At 40.3% G+C, this 26,839-nt stretch overlaps 1 protein-coding gene across 1 annotated transcript in view; it reads left to right on the forward strand.

The window, feature by feature from the left end:
• Positions 1 to 2,542: 2,542 nt before the first annotated feature.
• MOXD1 (monooxygenase DBH like 1) overlaps positions 2,543 to 26,839 on the forward strand; it is a 91,739-nt gene continuing 67,442 nt past the window's right edge. The window contains exons 1-2 of the mRNA XM_027056879.2: positions 2,543 to 2,920; positions 25,554 to 25,700. Of these exons, the coding sequence (XP_026912680.1) occupies positions 2,648 to 2,920; positions 25,554 to 25,700 (420 nt within the window). The 5' untranslated portion in view covers positions 2,543 to 2,647. The remainder of the gene's footprint in view (positions 2,921 to 25,553; positions 25,701 to 26,839) is intronic.

Genomic DNA, 26,839 nt, shown 5'->3' on the forward strand with positions numbered 1-26,839 from the left:
AGTTACAGACAAACAGAAGACAATAAACTTCACACTCAATGATTTTACTTAATGAAATAATAAACACCATTTAAGACTTTCTCTTTTGTGCATCCACGTGTGGTCTTTTTTTTCCTGCTTTTGCTTCAATACTAATGCAGAGCAGAACATTCAACACATCTAGGGGCCAAGCTTTTCCCCCACTGTCCAACTTTGTAAAGAGGATCCAGGAAGATCTGGAAATGCATCTATTCACTTTTTCTGCAAATACTTGTTAAGCACCTGTTGCATGATGGTCTACACTCTAAGCAATGCGTTTATAACCAGGAACCAGAAGCAGTTCCTGATCTAAGGAGGCTAATGGAGGAAAACAAACATATAAAGATACCGAGGTGTTAGGGCTGCAATCATGAAGTCTGGATGGAACATTGCATGAACACCACCATGGAGGGGCCAATGTCATCTGGCAGGAGCACGGGAGGAAGGACCAGAAAATACTTCAAAGAACAAAGGGGAGAAAAGGCAAATGTGGCAGAGTGAGCAATCTGAAAAGGCACATCTGAAAAAGTGATGGGAAACAGCAGGGCTCTCTTTTGAAAATTCTAGAGGTAGTTTTCATGTATCTAGAGGGTCTCGGGTGAGTGAGTGAGATGAGAGTGAGGGAAGGTGAGGCTAGAACACGAAACGGGGGTCAGGTTCTAGATGGGGATTTGGGACTTATAAAACAAACCTCAGGAAGCAGATATAGCTGTGTGTCCCAGGTTCCTCCATGCTAGGAATAACAGTAGGGTCACAGAGCAGGAAGTTGGCCTTTGATGGCTCTGGAATAATTGAACTTCCATGAAATCCTGCTCAGTGTGGTGAGTGTGCCTCCCAGGGTGCCAAGACCCATTCCTCTCCGCCCCTTGTCCACCATTTTGTTCCCCTCTCTCCACATTCCTCTTCTCTTCATGGCTGGAGCCAGCAGCACTAGCCAAGTCCCTGATGCTTGTAGAAACTCAGCTCTAAGATTGCAGCTCTTAGGTTGCTGCAGTTTCTCCTGCTGTCCGTGATGTCTGGGCAGTGCACCCCCACTGCTCCTGAGAGTTCATGCTCTTGTTGCCTCAGGTCTTTTAAGGCATCTCAGGCTTTTTTATTTCTTGCCTTGTCTGACAGTTTCAATGGCACTCTTCTCTGTTGCTGCCCTATTGTCATTGGCTAAACCTGTAGACCTGTATTTCCTCTCTTCCTGGGATTGGCTCTTCTCAGGCCACTCCTTGAACTCTCTGGTGAGCCGATCCACTTGGTTTCCTTCCAGACATGGTGAAATATGCCCGAATCCTTGGGAGAACATAGTTTTGATGCGGACTGGTAACTTTGGAAACTTTGGAAAAGTTTTGGGAAGAGGTAACTTTGGAAAAGTTCTGGGAAGAGGAATGGAAAGAGAAAACAGGAGGAAGAAAAATCAGGCTGAACTACGAAACTTGAAGAGGGGGAACAGGATGTACGGGTGGCTTGTGAGGAGCCCCCAAATCCAGAGTTAATACTACATATTTATAGTATTCTTCTTATACCTATTTTCATCTGATATCCTCTAGTATTTGATCTTCTATTTTACATTGTGTAGTTGTAAGCCACCTTAAAACTTCTTTTTTTGAAACATGACAGCATATAAATAAATGACTAAATAAAGAAGGTAATGTACAGTTGCCACATGGAGTAATCAGCGTTCTGAAGACAGGAGTGATGTGGTCATAGGTAGAGGCGAAAACACTTTTTGCTGAACCGGACTCCGATCAAAACTTGAAATAGCAGGAAAAGAAGATTTCAAATTATAGCGTATCTTCTAAGTGATACTTTATCCCTGACCTACCCCACTGATAGCAAAATAGTTTGCCAGTAGGTGTCCCATCAAAACCAAACTACACCAAACCCAGGCGGAAGGCAAGCATCAGAGAGCCAACTCCTGCCGTTATGAGCAAGACTTCCCCAACCTTGGGACTCCCACAGGGTGAAAGGGTGAGACAAATGTCCTGGGAGAAATGAACGGTGTTCCTCTGTGGGGTAGGGGGATCCCTGAGTACAATGGCTTCGGAAAAGCAACTGCAATGGATACAGGAATGTTAAAAGAGTTGCTCTGGCTGGGACTTTCCCTCATTTTCCCTCCATCAAACCCAGGATTATCCCTTTTGATCCCTCAACTCCTCCCCTTCTCTGACAGATTAAACTTGCCCTCCCTCACCAATTTCTCCTTTCCCCAGGGATTCACCCCCGCCCCTCCTCCTCCACCCCCTCACCCCCCACTCCCCCGCGCCCTACGGTCCCAGTCAGCGCCCACGGTCTCTCCCAGAACCAGCCTGCCCTCTCCTTTCCCCTGGGCCCCAGCCCCCTTTTCTCTGCCTCCTCTATCCAGGACGCCCCCCTCTTCCCTCCCCACGGAACCTAGACCCCGGGGACCAAGCCCCGGGTGCGGGGCGGCAGGTGGATGGGCCGCCAGCCCGACGGGCCGGGGGTCGCCCGCGGCGGGGAAGGGGAGTGGGAGCGGGTGGGGCCCCTCCCGGCGGGCGGGAGCGCGGCGGGCCGAGGGGGCGGGCCCAGGCCTCCCGCGCGCGTCCGCCGCCCCTGGAGCCGCCTCCTCGCTCCGCCAGTCTGCGCGACCCAGGTGCCGGCGGGCAGGAGGCGCCCGAGGATGTGCCGCTGGCCGCTGCTCCTGTTGTGGGGGCTGCTCCCCGGCGCGGCGGCGGCGGCGGCGGGGGGCTCGGGCCGAGCCCTCCCGCACCGCACCCTCCTCGACTCCGAGGGCAAGTACTGGCTGAGCTGGGGCCCGCGGGGCGGCGGGCTCGCCTTCCGCCTCGAGGTGCGCACCGCCGGCTACGTGGGCTTCGGCTTCTCGCCCACCGGGGCCATGGCCTCGGCGGACATCGTCGTGGGCGGAGTGGCCCACGGGCGGCCCTACCTGCAGGTAAGCGCGTCCCCACCGAGCCCCGTCCCGTCCCGCCCTCGGGGCAGGCGCGAGTACCGGCGTCCCGGGGGCCACCCGGTGTCCCCTGCGGCGGAGGCTGGACGCCCCCGCCCCCCCGCGGCCCCCGCCCGGCACGCGCTCCCCTGGACGGTCAGCTCCCGCACGCCCGGAGCCAAAGGCGCCTGCGGCTGGGCTCCCTGCTTCCGCCGCCTGGCCCCGAGTTTTCGCCCCGGGAAGCTGAGCCCGGTGACCTCGGGCAGCTTGTCTCTGAACACTCTCCTGTCCCCAGCACCCTACTTAATAGATCCCCTGCATGCACACCTGCCACGCATCCCTATTCACCTCTAATGGGAAAGGAGAACGACCCTTTGGGGCTCTAGCAGGACGGCTCTCAGGGTTGGAGGGACCTGTGAGCTTTATAGCACTTTGCTGTCTTGCTGCCTGGGACCAGGATCCCAGAACTTCCCAAATCATAGCTATTCTGGGGTCCCAGGCACGGAGCTGGGGTCAGCTGCCTCATCTGAGAGATGAATGAAAGGCCCCCCACTAAGAATCTTTTAGGAACTTTGCTCTTCTGGGAGCCCGTTAGGATGCCGCATTCAGAGACCTGCAAAATCTTTAGTTTCCCCGGCAAAATCCTCTATTAAGTGGAGAAACTTTTCGCTGACTGTATTAGCCAACAAAGTTGATTTGACAGCTGCTGATTTGCTTTGAAAGAGTCAGAGTAGATATGTTGCCTGTTCATAGATAACTTCATGCATAGGAGGGGGGAAAAAGAATTGTGAAGTAACCATAATGATTAGGTGGTTAGGTCTTCTGGACATCTTTGTTTATCTGATCTTGACAACATTTGGACACTTTTCCACAGTTACATAACATCGTGGTGACTATACTCTGTTACTTATAAAAGTTCATCCAAAAATACTGCCCTTTGCTAAAAGTCTCTTCTTCCAAATGAAAACTCCTTGCTGTTCTGGCATTGTGTTAAGGTTTTGATGATATTAAAATCAAAGCACCCGATCGATTTCAAAGTGCATTTCTCGGTAATTTTATTCCTGACTTCTAAGTTTGATTTCCACAACTTTCTGGCTGAGATGCCATCCAATTTTAACCCTAATTCTGGCACTCAGCTATTAACTCTGGGTAGAAATAAAGAAAATGATAGTAAGAACAAGTTCAAAACCATCCTGTTGTCTGGTTTTTCATAAATTAGTCCTTTCCTCCCAAAATAAGTGTTCCACAGCTCCAATAAAATTGAGTTTTATGAGGATTGCACTTTGTTGAGGTCACTGATGTATAAATGTCTTCCTGCAGCGGCATCTCAGACATTGAATTTGTAAACCATGAATTTGACCCCAAACACAGGCCTCACTAGCTGAATAACGTAACTCTCTTCTGATATGAAGTAGAAAATACCTTGTTTAAATATCTGTGTGAGCCAAGTCTTTGTGTGTGTTTGCTTGTTTTGGGTGGGGAGGGTACTATGCCTCTTAACTATCCTTGCATGTTTTGTTGAAAGGGACGTGGAAAATCTTACTATGGTAATATCATAAAACAGGGTATACTTTATAATGTTTATTTTTGAGAGAGAGGAGAGAGAGAGAGACACAGAGTGTAAGTGGGGGAGGGGCAGAGAGAGAGGGAGACAGAATCTGAAGCAGGCTCCAGGCTCTGAGCTGTCAGCGCAGAGCCTGACCTGGGGTTCGAACCCAGGAACCCCAAAAGAGCATGACCTGAGCTGAAGTCGGACGCTTAACTGACTGAGGCACCCAGGCACCCCTAAACAGGGTATACTTTAAAGGATAACTTGATATTGTTTCCTGCCAGAGAGTAGCGTTTCTAGAAAGCCCATCCAATTTGATATCAAATGAGAGACCAAGTGTAGAGTAGTGTTTCAACATGTCATAACTGGCCCACCACAAAAACAGACTTCATTAAACTACAGAGTGTTTTCACACTGCTGGTGATTCTCATAAAGACTGCATGAGAATTAACTCAGTGCTCTTTGGGTTGACTTTGAACTGTGGAACTTTTCTTAAAATAATCAGTGAATACCGATCACTATGAGATAAGCCTTAGAAAATGGTCACTTCTCCCACATAGTTAATGAGAAAGCAATAGGATATTCCTTTTCAGTTTTATTCCTCAGGAGATAAAATCCTTATTTCCATATACAAACGGTAACTATTTTCTTAGTGGACTGACATCCTTTACTGGTCCATTTCCTTAATCCCACTCATTACAGGACATATAAAATACAGTAAAAATTATGCTAGTCAGTTATATGGGAAAAAATTTATTAACAGCCTCTTTAATCAAATGAAAGACACCAAACACTGAAAATAAAATGAAATGTATCAGTTCCAGCTGGGTCATCCAGGCTAGGTGATTTTCCAAAACTTGAAATCGAATCTTCTCTCTAGAAACTATCACCTTGAGAGTCTTTATACAGTGGTGTAGTAAGGCCCTCCTCAGCACCTATACCAAAAGGTAAATAGGGTTCTTAAACAGTGTATTCGATTCAGTTAGTAGACTTTGGATTTCAGGTAATTTTGCTCCCAGTGCGAACGAACTTTGCAAGACAGAGCATTCATTGGCTTCTGGGCTCTCATGTATATGTAGCGGCTGCTGATGGTTGCAGATGGCATGAAGCTGTATGGTAATAACCCAAGGTGACATCCCAGTCACCTCCCCTTGTGGCTTTTTTTCATACAGTTTATGAAATATATTTTTTCATATATTTTATGAAATATATTTTCATATATTTAACTTTCAAAAACTTGACCTTTAGGTATATATATTTTTTATTATTCTGACTTCTATTTTGCTGATTATCTTAAGCTTTTCTTTTCAATAGGATATGAACTCCTGGATAACTGTGAGAATTCATTCCAGCCAACCAGTAAAGAATTGTTGGTTAAAATAGATGCCACAAACCCAAATGCCTATAGAGGTCAGACAGCAAGTATAACAAAGTGACGGGCTTGATCAAATGCAACAGACAGGACAGAGGATTGAGGACAAAAAGAGTTTTTGTGACCAAATTACTGTTATGTGGGTATGCAAATCAAGTATTGGCAGATCTTCTGTTTTTGTTTTTGCTTTTTTGGGGGGAAGACAAAAATGTAGATGTGTGTAAATCTGATCACTAAATACTGGCCACAATTCCATGTTGTGCAAAGCACCACGTAGAGCACGCATGTACACACAATTCTAGCTGAGATAGAACTTGACTTAATCTGGGGTCAAGAGGGGAAAAAGCTAAGATTGGTGAAGAATCAACCCAGATTATGAAAAGCCATGAAAGGCAGAGAGGCAAGGTCCCATTTCTCTTCAGGTCCAGCTTATTCTGTGCCAAGAAATGTCCCGTGTCAGAGGGGACCTTGCCTTTTTTTTTTTTTTTTTTTTTTGGTTGCCTGTTGTGTAACAAACCACCCTAAGACATAGTGGCTCAATACAGTGGCCCTTCGTTTTTCACATATCTGCAATTTGAGGAGGAGCTAAGTGGGGACAGATCTCTATTTTACTTGATGCCAACTCCAAAGTGAGTGGTTGGAGTCATCAGGAGGCTCCCTCAGTCACTTGTCTGATGCCAGCTGCCTTTGGCTCTTAGCTGGGGATCTCAGCAGGTGCCATGGTGGTGGGAGAGTGGCCACTCCATGCAGCTACTCAGATTCCTCACAGCGGAGTGGCTGAGTCCTAAGGGTGAATATCCTGAGAGGCCCAGGTAGAAACTGGATAGGCTTTTATAACTTAGCCTTTGAGTCATCTTCTGTTGTGGCCCTATCCCACCGATTCAGGAGGGAAGAGAGACTCCACCTCAGTATCACATCATAAGGAGCTCACAGGGGAACGGAATATACAGGTGAGGTCATCTTTGCAAAATACCTCCTTCCACACCCATCCCCACTGACTAGTCACAGTCTCTTTCTTACCACCACTTTTGAGAGTCTGTCTATATGCGTCTAATATCTCTTGATGCTGCTGAGACTGGGAGGCGATATTGACATTCACCTTCTTCCCTTGTAGTCTTTCACACCACTCACAAGGAGTGAGCGAACACTTAATTCTCCTCCTCCATACTCCCCTGCCAAAAAAGACCTGTGAACCTCTACAACCCATATTTTTCAGTGGTTGCCAATCACTAATTCAGGGTTGGACCCAATGAGAATACCTCCAGAGGGCAGTGTGACATTTGCTTGTAGTCCTGTGCAGTGAAAAATCAAATTTTGATTTCCTCGCCTCAGGCCAGTAGGTTCGGCCACCCTTAAAACCTATAGACCCAGAGATGAGGCATTATGGAAACTTGCCCTGTCCATTTTGTAACCCACCTGCCCAGTCTGGAGAGAGTTCCTCAAAATGGTATATAACCAGGTACCATCAAATGAGAGAGAAAAATGTGGTTGGGAAGTGGAGCCTGTCTCCATCAGATACACTGTTGGAAAGCCGCTTGCTCTTGGGGAGACGTGACCCCTGGGACCCCTGGGATGCTGCCGTGGGTTTTTGCACTGTCTTTCACAGGATTGCCTGGGGAGGGGGTGGGAAGCAGTCTTTCCTCTTGCATTGGCTTTTGAAAACCTCACTATTTTGTCTCAATGAATGAACTCAACTCTCACTTCCCTGATGGATTCATGTCCTTTCCCTGTACTTTGCCCCTTTTTGACACAGTGCAATCCCACCCCCACCCGAACCACTTAGCAACTGAGTCCCTATTGGAGGCAAGTAATCCGGGTTGATGAATGCCTAGTTTGTGTGAGTTAAGAGAAGAGGGCAGCATTGTCGGATGTGCCTGTTGAATTTGCACAAAAATTGATTCACTCTTCCTTTGGGGGTAGAAATCGCTAGTGAATGGAAGCTGGAGCATATGTCATCATTTGTTACAGCCTTGTGGTGTTGGCTGTCTCTAAAACTGAAACATTTCTGTGCTGACAAGTAAGTCTTCAGCAGTGGGGTAATTGCTGCTGGGCTGCTCGCTGAGGAAGTGCTTGGAAATTGTGCTGTGATTTGAAATCACAGAAAACAGTGAGCATTCTTTGTGGTTAACGATGTGCTGCTTTTAAGTGCGCCCCAGCCAACGGCAACAAAGAAATGTTTGGAAAGCAAATTGAAAAGCTGTAAGGGAAAGATGAAGAGAGTGTACAATCCTGACACAGCTCAGCTGGGGCTTTGTTAAGAGATATTTATAAGTCTTCAGATTATGCCCCCCCACCCACACACACACCCCAATTTCCAGATGACGAGGGGATGTCTCCAAGCTTCGTGCTTTGTGCATTAGTAATAAGGACACATGTACGAACGTAATGCTTCACACAAGATGATACTCTTCAGCTGTGTGGTTCTCCCTGGCAGAGCAGATGATTTCATAATGCCAGCCTGAGGATACAGGGCAGACCGAAGAACCAAGGGTACAATGCACCTGAACTGACCAACAGTGTTCAAGGCTTCAAGCAACCAATGGCATATTTCTGGACTCTTGGAAGGGAAGGCAGAGTCCACTTCAAAGAAAGTGAATGGTGGCTTATTGATTCATTTTTGTTTGTGTGTTTGTTTTTTGTAATATAGACCTCTTACAATAAAGTTGCTGGCAAAAGGAATGAATTCATTATACATCATCATGTTTTTGAAAATGTTTGATCCATATATAAAAAAAAAGTGCATATAGATGCCCCACAAGGCTGTTTATTGTAACTTAAAAAGATAACTAGTATAGAACTTTTAAATAGAAAGTTATTTTTCCAGGAAACGTCTTCCCAATCTGTCTTCCAAATTAAAAAAAAAAAATGATGCTTGCTCATAAGGATAGCATATAGCACATAAGCAGAAAATTCTATAAAAGTAACTTCAAATGGGTAATTTTCTTAACTGTAAAGGTGGAATTATATATTGAGGGCTATGCAAATAATGTACAGACCAGATTTAATCTGCTATTGAGGTCTTTCCTATTCATCTCCTATATCCAAAAATTATGAGAAAATCTTTAAACAGTTATTGCTTTTATGAGTTAAGTGTTGATGTTTTGTGTATTGCTGTTCTTAAGAGTTCAGAGTTCAAGGGTGCCTAGTTGGCTCAGTCAGAAGAACATAGGACACTTGATCTGAGGGTTATGATTTTGAGCTCCACACTGGCTGCAGAGATTACTAAAAAATAAACAGACTTAAAAAGAGCTCGGAGTTCAGTTGATTCCCCTCAAATTTCCAAACTTTCCCCACACCAATTTTTACAGGTGAGGAGCTGTGTTTTTACTGTGAGTGTTAGGTACCTGTTAAATGGCTTGTTGGAGGCCATGTATATCAGCAGCCTGGATTTATTTCCTCTGAGTCCTGGTTTTCTGTTCTGTCTTCTCCTTCAAGTAAGCAGTTGCATTCATAAAAACATATTCCAGGGGCACCTGGGTGGCTCAGTCATTAAGCGTCCAACTCAGGTTTCTGCTCAGGTCATGATCTCATGGTTCATGGGATCAAGCCCCTGTGTCCGGCCCTGTGTTAACAGCATGGAGCCTGCTTGGGATTCTTTCTCCCTCTTTTTCTGCCCCTCTCCTGCTTGTGTGTGTATCTTCTCTCTCTCTCTCTCTCTCTCTCTCTCTCTCTCTCTCTCTCTCTCTCTCAAAAATAAACTTAAAAAATACATATTCCAATTTTCTTCCTTAATAGTGAAAGAACATGTATAATGAAATACATGTTAAAACAGATTGGCAAGACAAAATCAGAGTATTTCTCTTACTTTTGTTCCACTATAAATGTCATAGATATTCATTTCTATGATATGATTTTTCATTTACTGAGTTCTTTGTATATGCCCTACATTTTGATAAGTCCTTAAAGTGTGTGATCTTCTGCAATTCTCACAATACCCCTGTGAGAACAATGTCTTATTTCTCCCATTTTGTAGATGCATAAACTTGGGGCTCCAGGTCACACAGTAGGGGGATCACTTGACTCACATCACAGTGAGGCAGTGAATATTGGGATGTTCGTTCACTCATTTAACCAATGAATGGTCATAAGGGTATAACATTAAGTGAGATGAAGGCAGTGACATCACGGAGCTCACATTTTGGTGGGGGATAAGCAGGTACATAAACAAATAAAAATACAAGGAAATGTTGAGAATTAAAATAGGGTGATGTGATAAGGAGTAACCATGTGGTTATTTCAGATAAGGATGCTTATAATCAAGACATGAAGGAAAACAAATGTCCCAGGTCTTAAAGGTGGCCTTTGGAGATTAATCATAGTGTTTACAACTCAAAATACTATATACTATGAAGAAGATGATCTGGCATGCGCATCAAAGAAGTTAGTAGACCTCGAATATAGGAAACTGCCTACCTGGAAGAAATATAATTAATGTTTTAACAAATGTCTGAACCACACAAGCTCTCTTTTCTATTTCTGTGGAATTGCTACACAGATGTTTAGTAAGCTCCACTAGAGTCTCTCAAGCTTTGATCTAGAGACTTGGTGATTTTATAGGAGTTTCTTTCTTAATTCTAGGTGCGAATGTTTTTCGCTTATCCTCTGTTCTTTCTTATCTGCAATAATTGGAGACCCAAAGAACTTGGAGAAGCTAGATCAGCAAAACCACATGTGCCTGTAGAAGATTTCTATCTTTTAGGCAATTTTTAAACTAAAACTCTGAAATCTCAGTTTGTTAAATAAAACTACATTGCTGCCCTTTTTTCCGCTGCAAATTTCATGCACTGAAACTCACTCACAAGGAAACTCATGGGTAGAAGCTAGGCCTGCTGGTACTTTGGACAACCAGGGCCAAAATGGATTCATGCTGTGGCAGACTATAGCCAAGTGATGAGCAGTGGAGCCAACAGAGAACTGGGCACTGGGAAAGATACTTCTGATGCCAGAAGTTCCCAAACTTCTCTGCATATTAGCATCACTTGGGGGCCGTTAAAAAATTCCAACATCCAGGTAACCGCCCTTCCTCTTCCATACCAATTAAATCACAATCTGAGGAGGTGGACATAGACATTAATAAATTTCAAAGTTTCCCAGGTGATTATGAGCAGCAGACATGTTCAGGAACTACTGATCTTATGTGGTCCGGCTCTTTGATAGAAATCAGGCTACTCCTTTGTGGTAGACCTACAGAAGCTTCGAAGATTCCAGGCATTGGGCAGGGGGATACAAAGGAGAATTCCATGCAAAGTAATTCACAGTGCCTTTGAAGTGTGCTTTTTGAAGCAAAGGCTAGCATATGTTTGGATACTGACAATTATTTTATAAAATAGAAGAATAAAGTGGATTTCCCTAAAATGGAAACACTTCTGAGATGAGTTTAACAAAGCTATTGACAATTCTAAGTATATTTTCAAAATACATGCTAAAACAAGAGTGGCAGTGGAAGGACTGTGGGTAGTGGTGTATTTCAACATGTGCTGAACCAGAAATCTGTCTCCTCTTCATACCCCTCTCTCATTTCTACACACCTTTTGCCAGTTGGTACTAGCTGCCATATTTCTAGGCAACAAGAATATCTGCCCACACAGAGTCTAAAATTTGTAAGTTATATATGGTTACAGGGCATCAAAGGAGCATTAATAAATGAAAGTTCCAGATAATTCCCAGCCTGTATTTAAGGCGTGGGACATGTTCTGCTTTAAAATCTTTTTATTAGAATTAACAGTAACACAATGGACTCCCTCTGTAATTGGAAAACTCTCAAGTGTCTTTCCAGTTATGTAAATAGATATATACGTGCCCTTCCTTCAAAGCTCCATTCTCTAAGGATACTAATAAGCAGTGAAATGCCCTCAAGCCATCACCACAGAAGGGAGAGGGAGAAAAGGTAGCAGGAGTGGTAGATAGTTAGTATTTTATTAGGGTATGGATGGAACATTTACAAGTCAACGACTGTCAGTGTTGCCACATCTTCCTGAGGTACCAAGGCCAATTCCATGTACTTGGCAGGTTGTCAAGAAATCCCTGCTGAATAACTGCTGAACACCTAAAAGCAGGAATCCTTGGTGTGCATCCCGGCACTGCTTGCTACCTTTTGGATGTGTGGTCCTTCGCAAACTTCTTCACCTTTCTAAATGACAGTTTCCTTTATGAAGAAGGGACTTTTGATATCGAAAGCACGGGGTTTGGGTGAGGATTAAATGAAATAGGCATGTAAAGCTCTTACACAAAGTATGTGGCACATTGAAAGTGTGTACTAAATACAGCATATTATTATAATCAGTCAAGCAGTCAGTGAAATGTCAGAATTGTCAGAAGATGACACGGAGACAAATATGGCAGCTTTTCAACGTGGGGAAAAGGTATCCGCTAAATGTAAAGATGGGGAATATTGATAGCAATTTTTAAGAAAATTTGAGGACAAACTTTAAGCAATTGATTTGTGAATACTTTGCAACCATTAATGACCAGAGACCAGCCTGGTTTCAAAAAACACAGATTATACTGACAAGACTGCATTTTCTCTTGCATTTGATTTGCTGGATGTGGAGTTGGAGTATTAAATGGTGCATCTGAATGATGATAAGGTAATTAGCAAGGTTTCTCATGATTTCTTGTATAGGATGGACTAATAAAGTTGAATTCATTATAATCATAAATATTTAAACATTCATACCCCAAATATGTTGATAACAGACTGTCTACATTAGACTACAGGATAAAGACTCAAAGATAGTATATATTAAAATAATAAGAGGAAACTAAAAGGTAAAAATTCACTGAGAATACAAATAGAATTAAACACTTGGTTAAAAAATGTATAAAGTTGAATTTAATTGGAATTCATATGGAAAAGGTCTAACTATTAGCTCATTTTAACTCAAAACATATGTTTGGTATACACACAGATGCAATATTAACCTATAAACTCTGCTGTTTACATCAAGGAAAGTGCTATTGACATAGTACTCTGTACAAGGTTAATCGCATCAGAAGATAGGTTCTAGAATAACATTTTTAAAAAGATTCTAAAAGAGGATTACAAACATGGTTGAAATCTCTGGAAATCAGGGTTACCTGGGCAATGGGAAACAGTTGTCAGTGTTTGCCTGGAGAATAAAATGATTAGAAAAGACGTGATCATTGTTTTTGAAATAGTGGACAGTCTTCCGCAAGAAATAGGGATTAGATGCTCCATGTTAGGCTCCAGAAGGAAGAAAAAAGACCCAATTAATACACATTAAAGAGTAGAAGATTTTAGCCAATATAACAAATGTATTTCTGACAGTGGGATGTCTTAAAATTGAACAGATTGCCTTGTGAAGTTCTAAATTCATGAGCTTGTCACCGCAGGTATTAAATACTGTGTAATCATCTCTTTAAAAATATTTCTGAGAGAGGGTCACTGGGGTGGCTCAGTCAGTTAAGCGTCTGACTTCAGCTCAGGTCACGATCTCGTGCTTTGTGAGTTCAAGCCCCGTGTCGGGCTCTTTGCTGACAGCTCAGAGCCTGGAGCCTGCTTCAGATTCTGTGTCTCCCTCTCTCTCTGCTCTTCCCCCACTCACATTCTGTCTCTCTCTCTCTTAAGAATAAGTAAACATTAAAAAAATTTAAAAAAAAATGTTTCTGAGAGAAATCCTCCTCTGGTGGGAACTAGGATCAGGTGTCCCTCAGATTGCCTCCAGCTTTAATGAGATGCTGAAAATAACTTTATTCTGCATTCATGCTTTTAGGTTATTCAAGAACTTAGTAGGAGAGAAGATATTAGCAACTATATTGGAAAGTGTTGATGTTGTTTTTTAACCTGTCTCAGGAGTTGTCCTGTCTCTGTGGGTGGGTGGGCCCTAGGGCGTTACAGTGTCTGAGAGAATTTCATTTCTCTCCCTAATATGTATTTCACTATATTTGATTTATGTTTAGTGAATGTGTATTAGTGGATGTGTATTTGAAATCTAAAAAAAAAAAAAAAGAAAAAGAATGCTTCGTGATTTGTATATAACTCAGAAGAATATGGAGGGCTTCATGAGGGAGGCTGAATGTGAAGTTGGTGAATTTTTGAAACTTGGTGGCTGCATTATTTTGGTTTCTCTCGTACCAGTCTGCATGTTCTCTGTCTCCAGACCTTCCCACTGGGATATCGAGGTAGGCCTCTCAAATTTAATTTTATTCACCCTCAACCTGTGTCTTTCCCAGCCTTCTCAATCTCAGTAAATGGCACCTCCTGGTAGCTCCTGTCAAAAATTAGTAGTCATCCTTTTTTCTTCTCTTTGCTTCACCCCATGTATGAAACACATCTTCAGGTTCTGTTGACTTTTCCTCCAAGCTCAATCTAAAACTGCCAATTTCCCTTCAGTTTTACTATTTGCACTCAAGCACCGACCACTGGGACCACTGCATGACTCCTGTCTTCTGACCACCACTCTTACTTCTTGGCATCCTCAACATGGTAGCCACAGCAATACACACACACACACACACACACACACACACACACTTTTCATGTCAATCAGAGTATATCACTTGCTGCTTAAAGCTGGGATGACTTTTATATAAGCTTAGTATTAAATTTGAACTTCCTACACTAACCAATAAGGTATTACGATGTCCGGGGCCTCATTGGATTCCTGTTGACCTCTCTCCTGGGCGCTATACAGTTCAACCATCCTGGCTTTTATTTGCTTCATCAAAATGGATACCCAGCCCCATTCAAGTCCTTTCCAGTAACTGCTCTCTCTTCCTGGAATCTACTTCATCCATACTTCTCATGGCTGGCTCCTAATTGTAGTTAATTTCTCAGAGTAAATATAGCCTCAGTGGTGACTTTTCTGATAACTCAACCTGAAGGTTTTCCAATCCTTCTCTATAATCTGTTTTATTGTCCTCTAAGTATTTATTATCTAAGCATTTTGATTATATTATTATTAAATTTTTTAAAAAATTGTTTGCTTCCTCCAACCCCAAACTAAACTATAAGTTTCATTATAGTGTGGACTTTGTCTGCTATCCTGTATAGTCCTGTGCCCTCAGCCCTGCAACAGAAGCTTAAGAATACTAGCTGCTCAATGAAATATGTGTTGGAAGAAAGGAGAAGTGGGAAGGAGGGAGGGAGAGAGGAAGGAAGGAAGGAAGGAAGGAAGGAAGGAAGGAAGGAAGGGAGTTTTCTTCTCAAAATTTATATCTTGCATTCACTGGTCATAGTTAAAAGAAGTCATGTAAACTTTTAGAAAATTAAGATAGTGGAATAGGATGAAATGATGGTAAAATACAGTTTATTTCTATGATAAAATCTGAAATTGTTTTTTCCATTGAAGTTTATTGTTAGACCTAAAGAGTCAAAATGTTAATTTTGCACTCTATCTCTGATAATTCTATAACTATAGCAAAGTATTAAATTACTCTACATGAAAACTGAACTGAGGTGATTGGCTATAGGGGAAAATGCAGGATGTGTATTTTCAGAAGGTGGCACTTAAAGGACTGACAGATTGCTCAGGTGGGCCCCTCATTGGAACACAAGCTAACAGGGTTCCTATTTTGGCATTCCAGTAGCTATTCACAGATCTCTTATTAGATGTAAGGAGTTTCAATTTTATCTGAAGTGGTTTCTAGAAGGCACGCCCCTTCTGTTTTGACATTCCTCTCCAATTTCTGAGGTTAGTGAAGAAATGACTTCTTAAAACCAGCTTACGCTGAAATCTGAAGATTATGTTTGTATAGTTTGTTTATCCAGTTTGGGATTTTTTTTTAGGATCAAAGATTCTCTTTAACACAAAAATATTTATTATTATACTATCAATATTACTGAACCACCATAACACTTATTATAGAAGCTGATATTACAAACAGAAATGTTTGAAGTAACAAGGCTTTTGAGATTTCCAAAAAGAGGAAAAACTACAAGCACCTGTTGAAGAAAATGATGACAGATGGTAACATTTTTCTCAAGGTTCCCTTGCAGCTGTGCTTACATTCAGTTCTCCAGGCTGGGCCGGGTTTATTCATATCTTTTATTACACCCAGAAGGGTTTTCACTTCATCCTGTTTAACACAGTGCCGGTGGAAGCTCTTTTCTGTTGCAGAGATTTTATTCAAGAGAGAGAAAAAAGACTGACAATGCTTAAGAACCAATTTAACATCTGTGTAATCACGTTTTTTAACACGAGGTCAGAGCAATCTTGCAGATTATCGCAGCTAGCTTTTTAAGGAGGTTAGTTTTAAAGTTGCAGTCAGGATTCCTGCTGTTGTGCTAACTGATAAATGCCAATGGATGCTGATGCTCACTTACTTTACTATTGCCACACAGCATTTTGAAACCTCGATGGTGTATTTCATAATGTTTTTCAAAGCATGGTGTTCAAAAGAAACTATATCCTGTGAGAACATGTTTCATTTTTAGGACACAACCACGGATTAACTTGATTGCTGGAGTCTAATTATCAACTCAGATTTTCAAGGGTAGCAGGTAATAGTCTATCTTTAAAAAGTAAAACAAGCTAAACAGCTGATTAAAATAATAGTAATCCACAATAAAAACAAAAATAATACCTCATTGGCAATTCATATTGAAGTTGATCTTCATGTAGGTAGCTGAGTTAGAATATGATTGAAATCCACATAACCCCATTTATGTAGGGTAACATTACTTCATATTTCACTTTACAGAATATTAAAGCTGAGTAAATATAAAGAAGAATGACTTCTGCAAATCAGCTTTTATATTTACATAATTAAAACATCTTCAAATTTTATTTTTAAGCTTTTACAAAATCTTTACAGAACCATGGTTCTCTGTGTCCTCCTCAACCCTCTTGTCCTCATAAAGCCCGTTATTAATGATACTTAATTGAAGCCTACTTTTATTTACCGGTATTTTATGTTAATTTATAATATATGCAATATATATCATACAATTAGATTTTTATAACGGCTATGACATCCAACTGTGGCAATGAGAGTGCACTGTGATCAATAATCCTATTTATTTTAAGTTTATTTATTTATTTTTGAGACAGAGAGACAGACAGATAGAGCACACAGCAGGGGAGGAGCAGAGAGAGAGGGAGAGAGAATCCCCAGCAGGCTCCACACTGCCAGCATGGAGACCTGTGCAGGGCTCGAACTCACAAACCACAAGATCATGACCTGAGCCAAAACCAAGAGTCAGATGTTCAACCAACTGAGCCATCCAGAAGCCCCCTATTTTTATTTTAAAAGTACTGGAATATCAGGCACCATAGGACGATGGCCGAGGAACGGTCTTTACCATGGGTGTGTGACAGTGTTGCATCTGGGCTCTATTTGCTAACTGGGACCGGCAGTGGGGGCGACGGGTGCCATTCAGTTCTAATTGTAAAGGTGAAAACCAGGGAGTAATAGTGATCTGGGGAAATTCCATAAATATCTCATAAGTGCTACACAGTATGGTTTGGTGAAAATAAATTTCTAAGTGCTATTATTGGTATCAGATTCTTAATTGGTCGGTGTTTTACCGTCAATTTCATTCTCCAGTTTATTTTTTCTCCAAGTGGATAACAGTACCAAATAATTATTCCATTTAATTACCTACTCAGATAACATTTATCCCTTTGTCAAACTGTCAGGAAACCATTAACTTCACTGAGCGTACTCTTTTAGGTTTAGCCAATATGCATGAAGGATTTTCAAGACTGACTGTTCTTTGACTGACTTGGTTTCTTTTTATCTCTTTTTTTTTCTCCCTCCCTTACTTCTTTTCTTCCTCCTGGCAAGAATAGTTGAATGATAGGAAATTAGGGATGCAGATTTTTTTTTTTTTGGTTTTTTTCTCTTCTCTTGCCTCACTTAATTATCCTTTTAAGGTTTGCCAATATGCCATTTTTTTATTGTATAATGTCGACACCATTAAGACTGTGTTTGGTTATAGTTCATGTATTTTCTTAACACAGGCTGAAGGAAGAACTAAGGTGCTTCTGGGGAATAATTGTGCACCTCCCAAGTTAATCTATTCTCATACCATTAAGATGTGAATATTGGGTTATGGTTCTTGAGTTCTTCTCTTTTATTTCCATAATTGTCCCCTTATTTAGAATTGGCAAAAGGAAAGGCAGGATGCTCCTTTTAAAATTACCTATATTTAATAAGCATCTGCAACATACAAGTCATTCGGGATATAAATTCACATTAGAAAAGATTCTGAAACACGATTTCTCTCTCTTAGATCTGTTTTTGTTTTTGGTTTTTTGTCCTATTTCTTTAAAATAGGTGGGGAATGCCTTCTTAGTGTAAAAGGATTTCAAAGAGCTGTTGCATGCATAAACTCTTTTTTCTAAATGAGGATGTCAGTTCCATAAGATTCATGTCCATTTAGGGGCTAAAAGGTCACAACAACGTTCCCAGATTTCAGTGCCAGATGTGTCTAGATGGCCGATCATGCAGACTCAACTCATCCTAGCATCTGGTTAAGCACATTCCACATGGATCTTAACCATATGTAAATGTAATTGAGAGCAATTGGGAAAATAATCACTCTCCCTCTTTTTGTTCCATTTACAGTGCACACAACTATATTAAAAGTACAAATGTATAACTGGATTGATAAGGTTAGCTTTCTATTTTTAGGCAGTTACTACATGGTTGAGAAGATAATTCTATGTCTAGAATATATTACAGGCGACATGGGAATGCAAAAGAGGAGTAAGGATTCTAAGAGGGAGCGATCACTTCCAGTTGAAATGATCAAAGAAAACTTCATAGAGCAGATAGAATCATGAGTCTTGAAGGGGAGAAAGCATTTCAATGGAGTTAAGTTTCAATGGGTGGAGTTAGTGGAGAGGATTTCTCAGTGGGGTGAAGAGAGTAGGGAGGACAGAGAAGAAGAGTGTGAACAAAAGGAGAAGAAGGAAAAGGGCAGAATTTGAGGGGAATAATAAATAGATAGTAGAGATCATGTGTTAGGATTAGTGATAGACACAGAAAATTAAGTTAGACTAAATTGTAGAAAAACTTGAATCTACAATGGAATTCTACCATATACCATCGAATAAAACACAGTGATCCCCTGAGAGTGATTTTCAAGGAAAACTTTGACAGAAATAATGCAGGTGATAGTCTGAAGTGAGGTAGAGGAAGTTGTAATCGAGTAGAAGTGAAAGACGGGTTATTTTTTCAAAGAAGGAACTGACGGGTTCTGTGGAGGTATGAGTAATTGAGGAAGAAGTTAAAGAAGATTGCAGTTTTGAATCTGGATGATAGGAGAGTGGCAGTGTAATGGAAAAAAAAGTCAGGGAAACCGGAAAATCAGGGAGACAGACAAAGGGTAAATACAATTTTGGATATATTGCATTTTGAAAGGACACTAAGACTTCCAAGTGGAGTTAGACTTTTGGATATGTGATACTGAATGAAGGTGATGACTGGAAACTCTTGGAGTAGACGAGATTCCCAAAGGATGAAATACAAAGACAGAGGAGTATAATGTCAAGGACAGAACTTTGATGTGTATGGTTAGGAATGGGAAAAAATAGAGATAAACTGTCAGAAATGGACAGTCAATAGTGGGCTGTCTGGAAGCTGGCAGTGTGGACATCCTTGCCTTATACCCAAGACTTGTTCCCAAGTTTAGGGGAAGAATTTAGTATGATGTTTGCTGTAGGATTTTCTACAGATGCTCTTTATAAGGTTAAGGGCGTGCCCTTCTGCTGCTGTTTACTGAGCGATTTCACCATGAATGAATGTTTCAGATAGTTTTTCTGCATTTATTAAGATGATCGTATGGTTTTCTTCTTTAGACTTTGATATTATGAATTGTATTGATTGATTTTGTAATGTTGAACCAAATCTGCGTGCTAATGATATGTTATCCTTTTTTTTTTTTTAATGTTTTTGTTTTACTTTTGAGAGAGAGAGACAGAGCAGGAGCAGGGGAGGGGCAGAGAGAGGAAGACACAGAATCCGAAGCAGGCTCCAAGCTCTGAGCTGTTAGCACAGAGCCCGATGCGGGGCTCGAACTCACAAACTGTGAGATCAGCCCAAGTCGGGTGCTTAACCGACTGAGCCACCCAGGCGCCCCTAAATGAATGTATTTCTATGTCAAAAATTTAGATTAGGGGCGCCTGGGTGGCTCAGGTGGTTGAGTGACCGACTTCAGCTTGGGTCATGGTCTCATGGTCGGCGGGTTTGAGCCCGGCGTCGCACTCTGTGCTGATAGCTCAGAACCTGGAGCCGGCTTTGGATCCTGTGTCTCCCTCTCTCTCAAAAATAAACATTTAAAATTTAAAAAAAAATAAAAAAAATAGATTACACATAAAATCTTAATAATGCATCTGTTTTATAAAGAAAAATTTACCCTTACGTATCAAAAACATCATGACCTGATCATGATCTGAGCCGAAGTCAGACGCTCAATCAACTGAGCCAGCCAGGTGCCCCGATATATTATCCTTTTAAAAATGTATCACTATATTTGCTAACATATAAAGAAAATTTGCATTTCAGCCCATGAAAAATACTGCTTTGTTCATTTTTTTTTGTAATGCCTTTGATTTTGGTATCAGGGTAAGGCTGTCATCAAAAAATGAGTTGGGCAGTGTTTTCTGTTCTTTATCTTCTGGAAGAGTTTGTGAAGGATGTGTATTATCTCTTCCATAAATATTTGGCAAAAATCCAAGTGAAAGCACCTTGGCTTAGCTTTTTTTTTTTTTTTTGTAAGAAGATTTTTACCCATGAGTGGATTATAGGGCTATTCAGAATATCTGTTTTCCTTAATAAATTTGACTTGTTTGTGTCTTTCAAAAACTTTGCCCTTCTCTCATCTAAATTATCCAAGTTTTTTATGTCTAGGTGTGCATAATATTATTAGCCTTTTTAAAAAAGTTTATTTATTTTGAGAGGGAGACAGAGAGTGCAAGTGGGGAAGGGACAGAGAGAGAGAGGGAGAGAGAGAAAAATCCCAAGCGGGCTCTGCATCACCAGTGCAGAGCCTGATGTGGGGCTCGAAGTCTGGAACTCTGAGATCATGACCTGAGCCAAAGTCAGAAGCTTAACAGACTGATCCACCCATGCATCTCCATGAAGTTATTAACCTTTCAATGTATGTAGGATCTATTGTAATATTTCCCTTTTATTTCATTTATATGTATTTGTTTTGTATTTGTCCCATCTGCTCTTTGTTTTATATTTCTCTTCTCCTGCTTTCTTTAAAAAATTTTTTTTAATGTTTATTTTTCAGAGAGAGAGAGAGAGGTGAGGATGAGTGGGGGAGGGGCAGAGAGAGAGGGAGACACAGAATCCAAAGCAGGCTCCAGGTTCTGAGCTGTCAGTGGGGCTCGAACTCACAGACTGGGAGATCATGACCTGAGCCAAAGTTGGACGCCCAAATGACTAAGCCACCCCAGGCGCCCCTCCTGCTTTCTTTTACATTGAGTATTTTTATAATTCCAAAAGAGTGGATGTTATTTGGGATGGAAAAAAGGCAAGATGTGGCTGTCGTGTGTTGAAACTGAAATTCTCTTGAAGTGAGATGCGTGATCATAAGCTGAGGGTGGGGACATGTTGGCATCTTAAATCGAGAAGGTTAGAATATTTGTCTTGGGAGGCCTCCTGAGAAAACAGTAAGAGATTAACATGTGGATTTCTAAGCATTAGTAGGGGCCCAGCTTACGTAAACATGTAGCCAATAATACTGTTGTGATAGGTAAGGTATACTATGATCAAATATGAAGACATATATTAAAATAGGCCTTAAGTACTAGAAAATGTGAACAAATTATAATGGAATTATGGTGGTGGTTAGACTGTTTTCACATTTCAGTTATAATAAAATCCATTCATGTTTTCCCTCCGTAATGTTGAAGATATCAGCATCTTTTAGACATTCACATTTTGCCAAGAGTCCAGAGCTTGTCTGGAAGCCATCTTTTTGAAATATTGGACACTCAGTAGTTTACACAGGATAGATGCGCTCGAGGGATATTCAGTGAGACCCGAGTGCAGTTTCTTCCATATTCTCATAGCTAAGTTATCTGAAAAGCCAGAAGAAGGTGGGATAGCTGAAAGGAATTGTTATTGGTGAGTAGAAATAGAAGGAATGGAATGTTGGGGAGCCAGCTGAATATTCTGTGGGACTAATGGTTTTGGAAGCATGTTTGCAAGACTAGGATAATTATTCTACTCTTCCGGCTGATTGCATTTTGTGTTGTGTTCTTTTTGTTTGCAAAAACTGTGATTGCTTGAATCATGTAGTGAAATGTGAACTCAGTATAAAGGTGCAATTTATCTGAATCTCTCATTGTCCATAGGCATTGCTATCTCATCTACATATTGAAAATCTACGTGATCACAAGTGGGAAAATCACAATATGATAGGAGTATTTCATTTGAATTGTTTTCACAGTTACAGCTGGCTCTCAGAATAAATTTTTTGACAGCTTCCAACTTTACCAGTAGAAAAAGTAACATTTTACATGGAAAAAATGTTTACAGAGACATTTCTGTAGACAGAAAATATAAACTAACTCATACTTTTCCAGCAATGGCCGCTACGGTGTATAACGATGAAGAAGGATACAGACTGGAGTCAGACTCTCTGGCTTTGATACTGGCTTTACTATTTACCAGCCGTGTGAACTTGACACGATGCTTAACTTTATGCTTTAGTGTCTTCACCGGTGAAGTAGGAAAATAATTTTATCTCATAGACTTGACGTAAAGGTTAAATGAGTTAACACATGTGCATGTATTAATACATGCTTAAACTGGTCCTGGTGCGTGGTATGTACTCAGTGAGTTGGTTGTTACCAGGGTGAAAAAAGCTTAGTTAGGCCCCACCCATCACTAATAATGTGGGTTTTGAGCATAATCTGCATGTGAAATTTACATACGCTTGATAGCTACCTTGAAAAGGTACTAGGAATAAAAATACCAAATGCCATCCATTTGAGTGTGACATTTACAATTTAAGGTTTTTTTCCTGTATACTTTATTTTTATTTATTTACTTATTTATTTTTGCGGAGCACGGCAATCATTTCTTCAAATGTAATTTTAATGTTAGTAAAAATAGGTACAATTATGTTTTAGCATGCATTTTCTTTTTTTATATGTATTTAATTTCTTTTTTTTAAACTTGTTTTATTTTTTTATTTTTAAAAATTTACATACAAATTAGCATAAAGTGCAACAATGATTTCAGGAGTAGATTTCTTAGTGCCCCTTACCCATTTAGCCCATCCCCCGTCCCACAACCCCTCCAGTAACCCTCAGTTTGTTCTCCATATTTATGAGTCTCTTTTGTTTTGTCCCCCTCCCTGTTTTTATATTATTTTTGTTTCCCTCCCCTTATGTTCATCTGTTTGTCTCTTCAAGTCCTCATATGAGTGAAGTCGTATGATTTTTGTCTTTCTCTGACTAATTTCACTTAGCATAATACCCTCCAGTTCCATCCACGTAGTTGCAAATGGCAAGATTTCATTCTTTTTGATTGCTGACTAACACTCCATTGTATTTACATACCACATCTTCTTTATCCATTCATCCGTCGATGGACATTTGGGCTCTTTCCATACTTTGGCTATTGTGGATAGTGCTGCTATAAACATGGGGGTGCATGTGTCCCTTCGAAACAGCACACCTGCATCCCGTGGATAAATGCCTAGTTGTGCAATTGCTGGGTCATAGGGTAGTTCTACTTTTAGTTTTTTGAGGAACCTCCATACTGTTTTCCAGAGTGGCTGTACCAGCTTGCATTCCCACCAACAATGCAAAATAGATCCTCTTTCTCCGCATCCTCGCCAACATCTGTTGTTGCCTGAGTTGTTCATGTTAGCCATTCTGACCGGTGTCAGGTGGTATCTCATTGTGGTTTTGATTTGTATTTCCCTGATGATGAGTGATGTTGAGCATTTTTTCATGTGTCGGTTGGCCATCTGGATGTCTTCTTTGGAGAAGTGTCTGTTCATGTCTTTTGCCCATTTCTTCACTAGATTATTTGTTTTTTGGGTGTTGAGTTTGATAAGTTCTTTATAGATTTTGGATACTAACCCTTTATCTGAGATGTCATTTTCAAATATCTTCTCCCATTCTGTCGGTTGCTTTTTAGTTTTGCTGATTGTTTCCTTCGCTGTGCAGGAGCTTTTTATTTTGATGAGCTCCCAGTAGTTCATTTTTAGCATGCATTGTCTGAATCAACCATTTGTGACTTTTTATTTTTTAAATACAAATTTTTATATTTTTTAAAGTTTATTTTATTTGTTTTGAGAGAGAGAGAGGGGGGTGAGGAGGGGCAGAGAGAGAGACAAACAGAATCCCAAAAGAGAATCCATGCTGACAGGGCTGAATCCGTCATGGGGCTCCATCTCATGAACTGTGAAATCATGACCTGAGCCAAAGTCAAGAGTCAGATGCTTAACCCAGACACCCCAACCATTTATGAGTTTTTAGAGATAAAATGTCATCATGTATGCAAAGACCATTATAATTAAGGCAAACTTTGTGTCTTCTCTAAGAAATGAAAATTAGCACCATGAATTTTATAACTCTTACTGTAGAAAGCAAATGGTGAATGATATAGGAAAATATTTTGGATAAAAACCAAATGATATTGCAAAGGGGGGGAAGGAAATTAGTAGTAAATGGGCAATATTAAATAGGCAGTTCCCCCCCATATATGGTTTCATTTCTTTATCTTTCAAAATCCATAAAATAGATATGTATTATCCCCATTTTACTAATGTTAGAACAAAAGCTCAGAGTTTGACTTTAACAATTCTCCAAGGCTATTTAGGGGTAGAGCTAGGGATCAGATCCTAGCCATTTTATTTCAAAACCCATGATCTCCCCATTGCATTTGTCTGCCTCCCAGAAGTGATCTGGATACCATTGATCAAGTTTAGTACAAAAATCATAGGTGATCCATAAAAACAAAATTTCTCCAGTTTTTCGATGTCTTATAATTCAACTAGTTTCATTTCTTTCCGTAATTTTCCATTCCGTTTCATTTTAATATGCGTTTGCTATTAAAGCACATACTAAAATGGCCTATAACCTCAGATGGGGTCTCTTAGCTTTCAGGAGTGGTGAAAGGAAGTTCCACTTGCTGTAATAGTAAGAAAAGTGCTTATCTTGGGGTTGGTCCTGTCTTTATCACAAACTAGTCAATTCCATTTGGGGCAAGCCATTTCACAGTGTTGAAATTCCTCTTTTCATTTGTATCAATGAAAATCACTAGGTGATCTTGAATGTCTATTTATTCCATTTCTTTGGATGCTCTATGACACTCTAAAATCCTTCCCACATTTTCCTGAAGGGCCAGAAATTCAAATATGGACCACTCTTTTAGGGAACTGATTTCCTAGTTGGGATACCCCAGTTCCTTGAAAATTCCCAGGACTTTAAAAATGGCTATAGATACTGTATTTTGTAGTGAGCAAATCCAGAATCAATTTTTTCAGGTTCTGCAAATATTTTTTTTAAGTTTTTAAAATTTATTTATTTTGAAAGAGAGAATGCAAGCAGGGGACAGGCAGAGAGAGAGGGAGAGGGAGAATCCTAAGCAGGCTACACACTGTTAGTGCAGAGTCCAATGCAGGGCTTGAACCCACGACCTCTGAGATTATAACCTGAGCCGAAATTGAGTTGGATGCTTAATTGACTGAGCCACCCAGGTGCCCCTAAATATTCTTAACCTAAATTTTTTCCACTCTGAATTTGGGATAGCCTAATTTTTCTTTTTTATATTTTCCACAGGATTATTTTACAAATGCAAATAGAGAATTAAAAAAAGATGCTCAGCAAGATTACCACCTGGAATATGCCATGGAAAATAGTACACACACAATAATTGAATTTACCAGAGAACTGCATACATGTGACATAAATGACAAGAGTATAACGGTGAGTAGTCTACGAGTGAATGCCACAGGAATAAATTGTACGTTTGTTTACAGTGGTGAAAGACTTTATAGAATACAAGGAACAAATATTTAAAAATAACCTTTGAAAACAAAGTCACACAGTCTGTTTTGGAATATCTTTGAATTCTTTTTAGAAGCCACAGAAAATCTAAGACTATGCATTTCAATAAAGGCAATTTTTGTGTGAATCTAACATTTTGAAGGGCCATTTAAAGTGGGTATGATTTTATCTGTAAGATTTCTAGTTTTTTCTCCATAAAGTTTGAGACTATACAACAGATAAAGGTTGGAAAAAATGTATTACACAAGAGGGAATTATTATACTGAATTTTAGGGTATAATTCATCTGATTTGTGAGTGATTTATTTTTGTAAATTTCTAAAATCAAGATGAATAGTAGACTGATTAAAATTGCCTCCCGACACAAGATTTCTTATTGTCAGATTTCATTCAAAAATTAATATCTTTATGCATATGCAAATTAAATATTTAGACAGCATATAATTCATGTGGTACTTTGGAAATTTCCATGAATTCCTTGGATCAGTTTCATTTTGTATAGATCAATCAAATTATCTTTTTTATTTGATAAATCAAAGCTTTAAAAATGGGAATGTAAAAATATGAAGCCAGTTTTGATTAACATTCAGCATAAAGAGTAAAAGAAGAAGAAAAACACATGCAAAAACGTGGATCACTTTTTATGTAATATACCGTGCAATTATACTTTAATGGGAAAAATAATTATAGTCGTTTGACTTATTAAGAAAGAATATAGCTTTTAAAATAAATAGCTTTTGCTTTATTATTTATTTTCAAAGTTCTTATTACAGAGATCTGGCAAAGACACCTTTTTCTGTGGGAGGACTGAACAATTTCTTCATACCTCACCAAGCCCTCCCCCTGGCCCACCACCCCTCGGGCAATCTCTCCTGTTTGCTAAATGGAAACCAATTTCACCTGACAGTACTTTCCCTTGTTGGGATACCCTAGTCCCTTGGAAATTCCCAGGATTCATAAAATGCCTAACGCTAGATTCTAGGATAATAAACCCAGAATCAGAAATTCCTCCTGTGTTTGCACTTTCTGTCAATTCGTACATGTGACAGGGCCAGTTCT

The sequence above is a fragment of the Acinonyx jubatus genome, chromosome B2 (genome assembly GCF_027475565.1).
Source record: "Acinonyx jubatus isolate Ajub_Pintada_27869175 chromosome B2, VMU_Ajub_asm_v1.0, whole genome shotgun sequence".
Classification (NCBI taxonomy): domain Eukaryota; kingdom Metazoa; phylum Chordata; class Mammalia; order Carnivora; family Felidae; genus Acinonyx; species Acinonyx jubatus.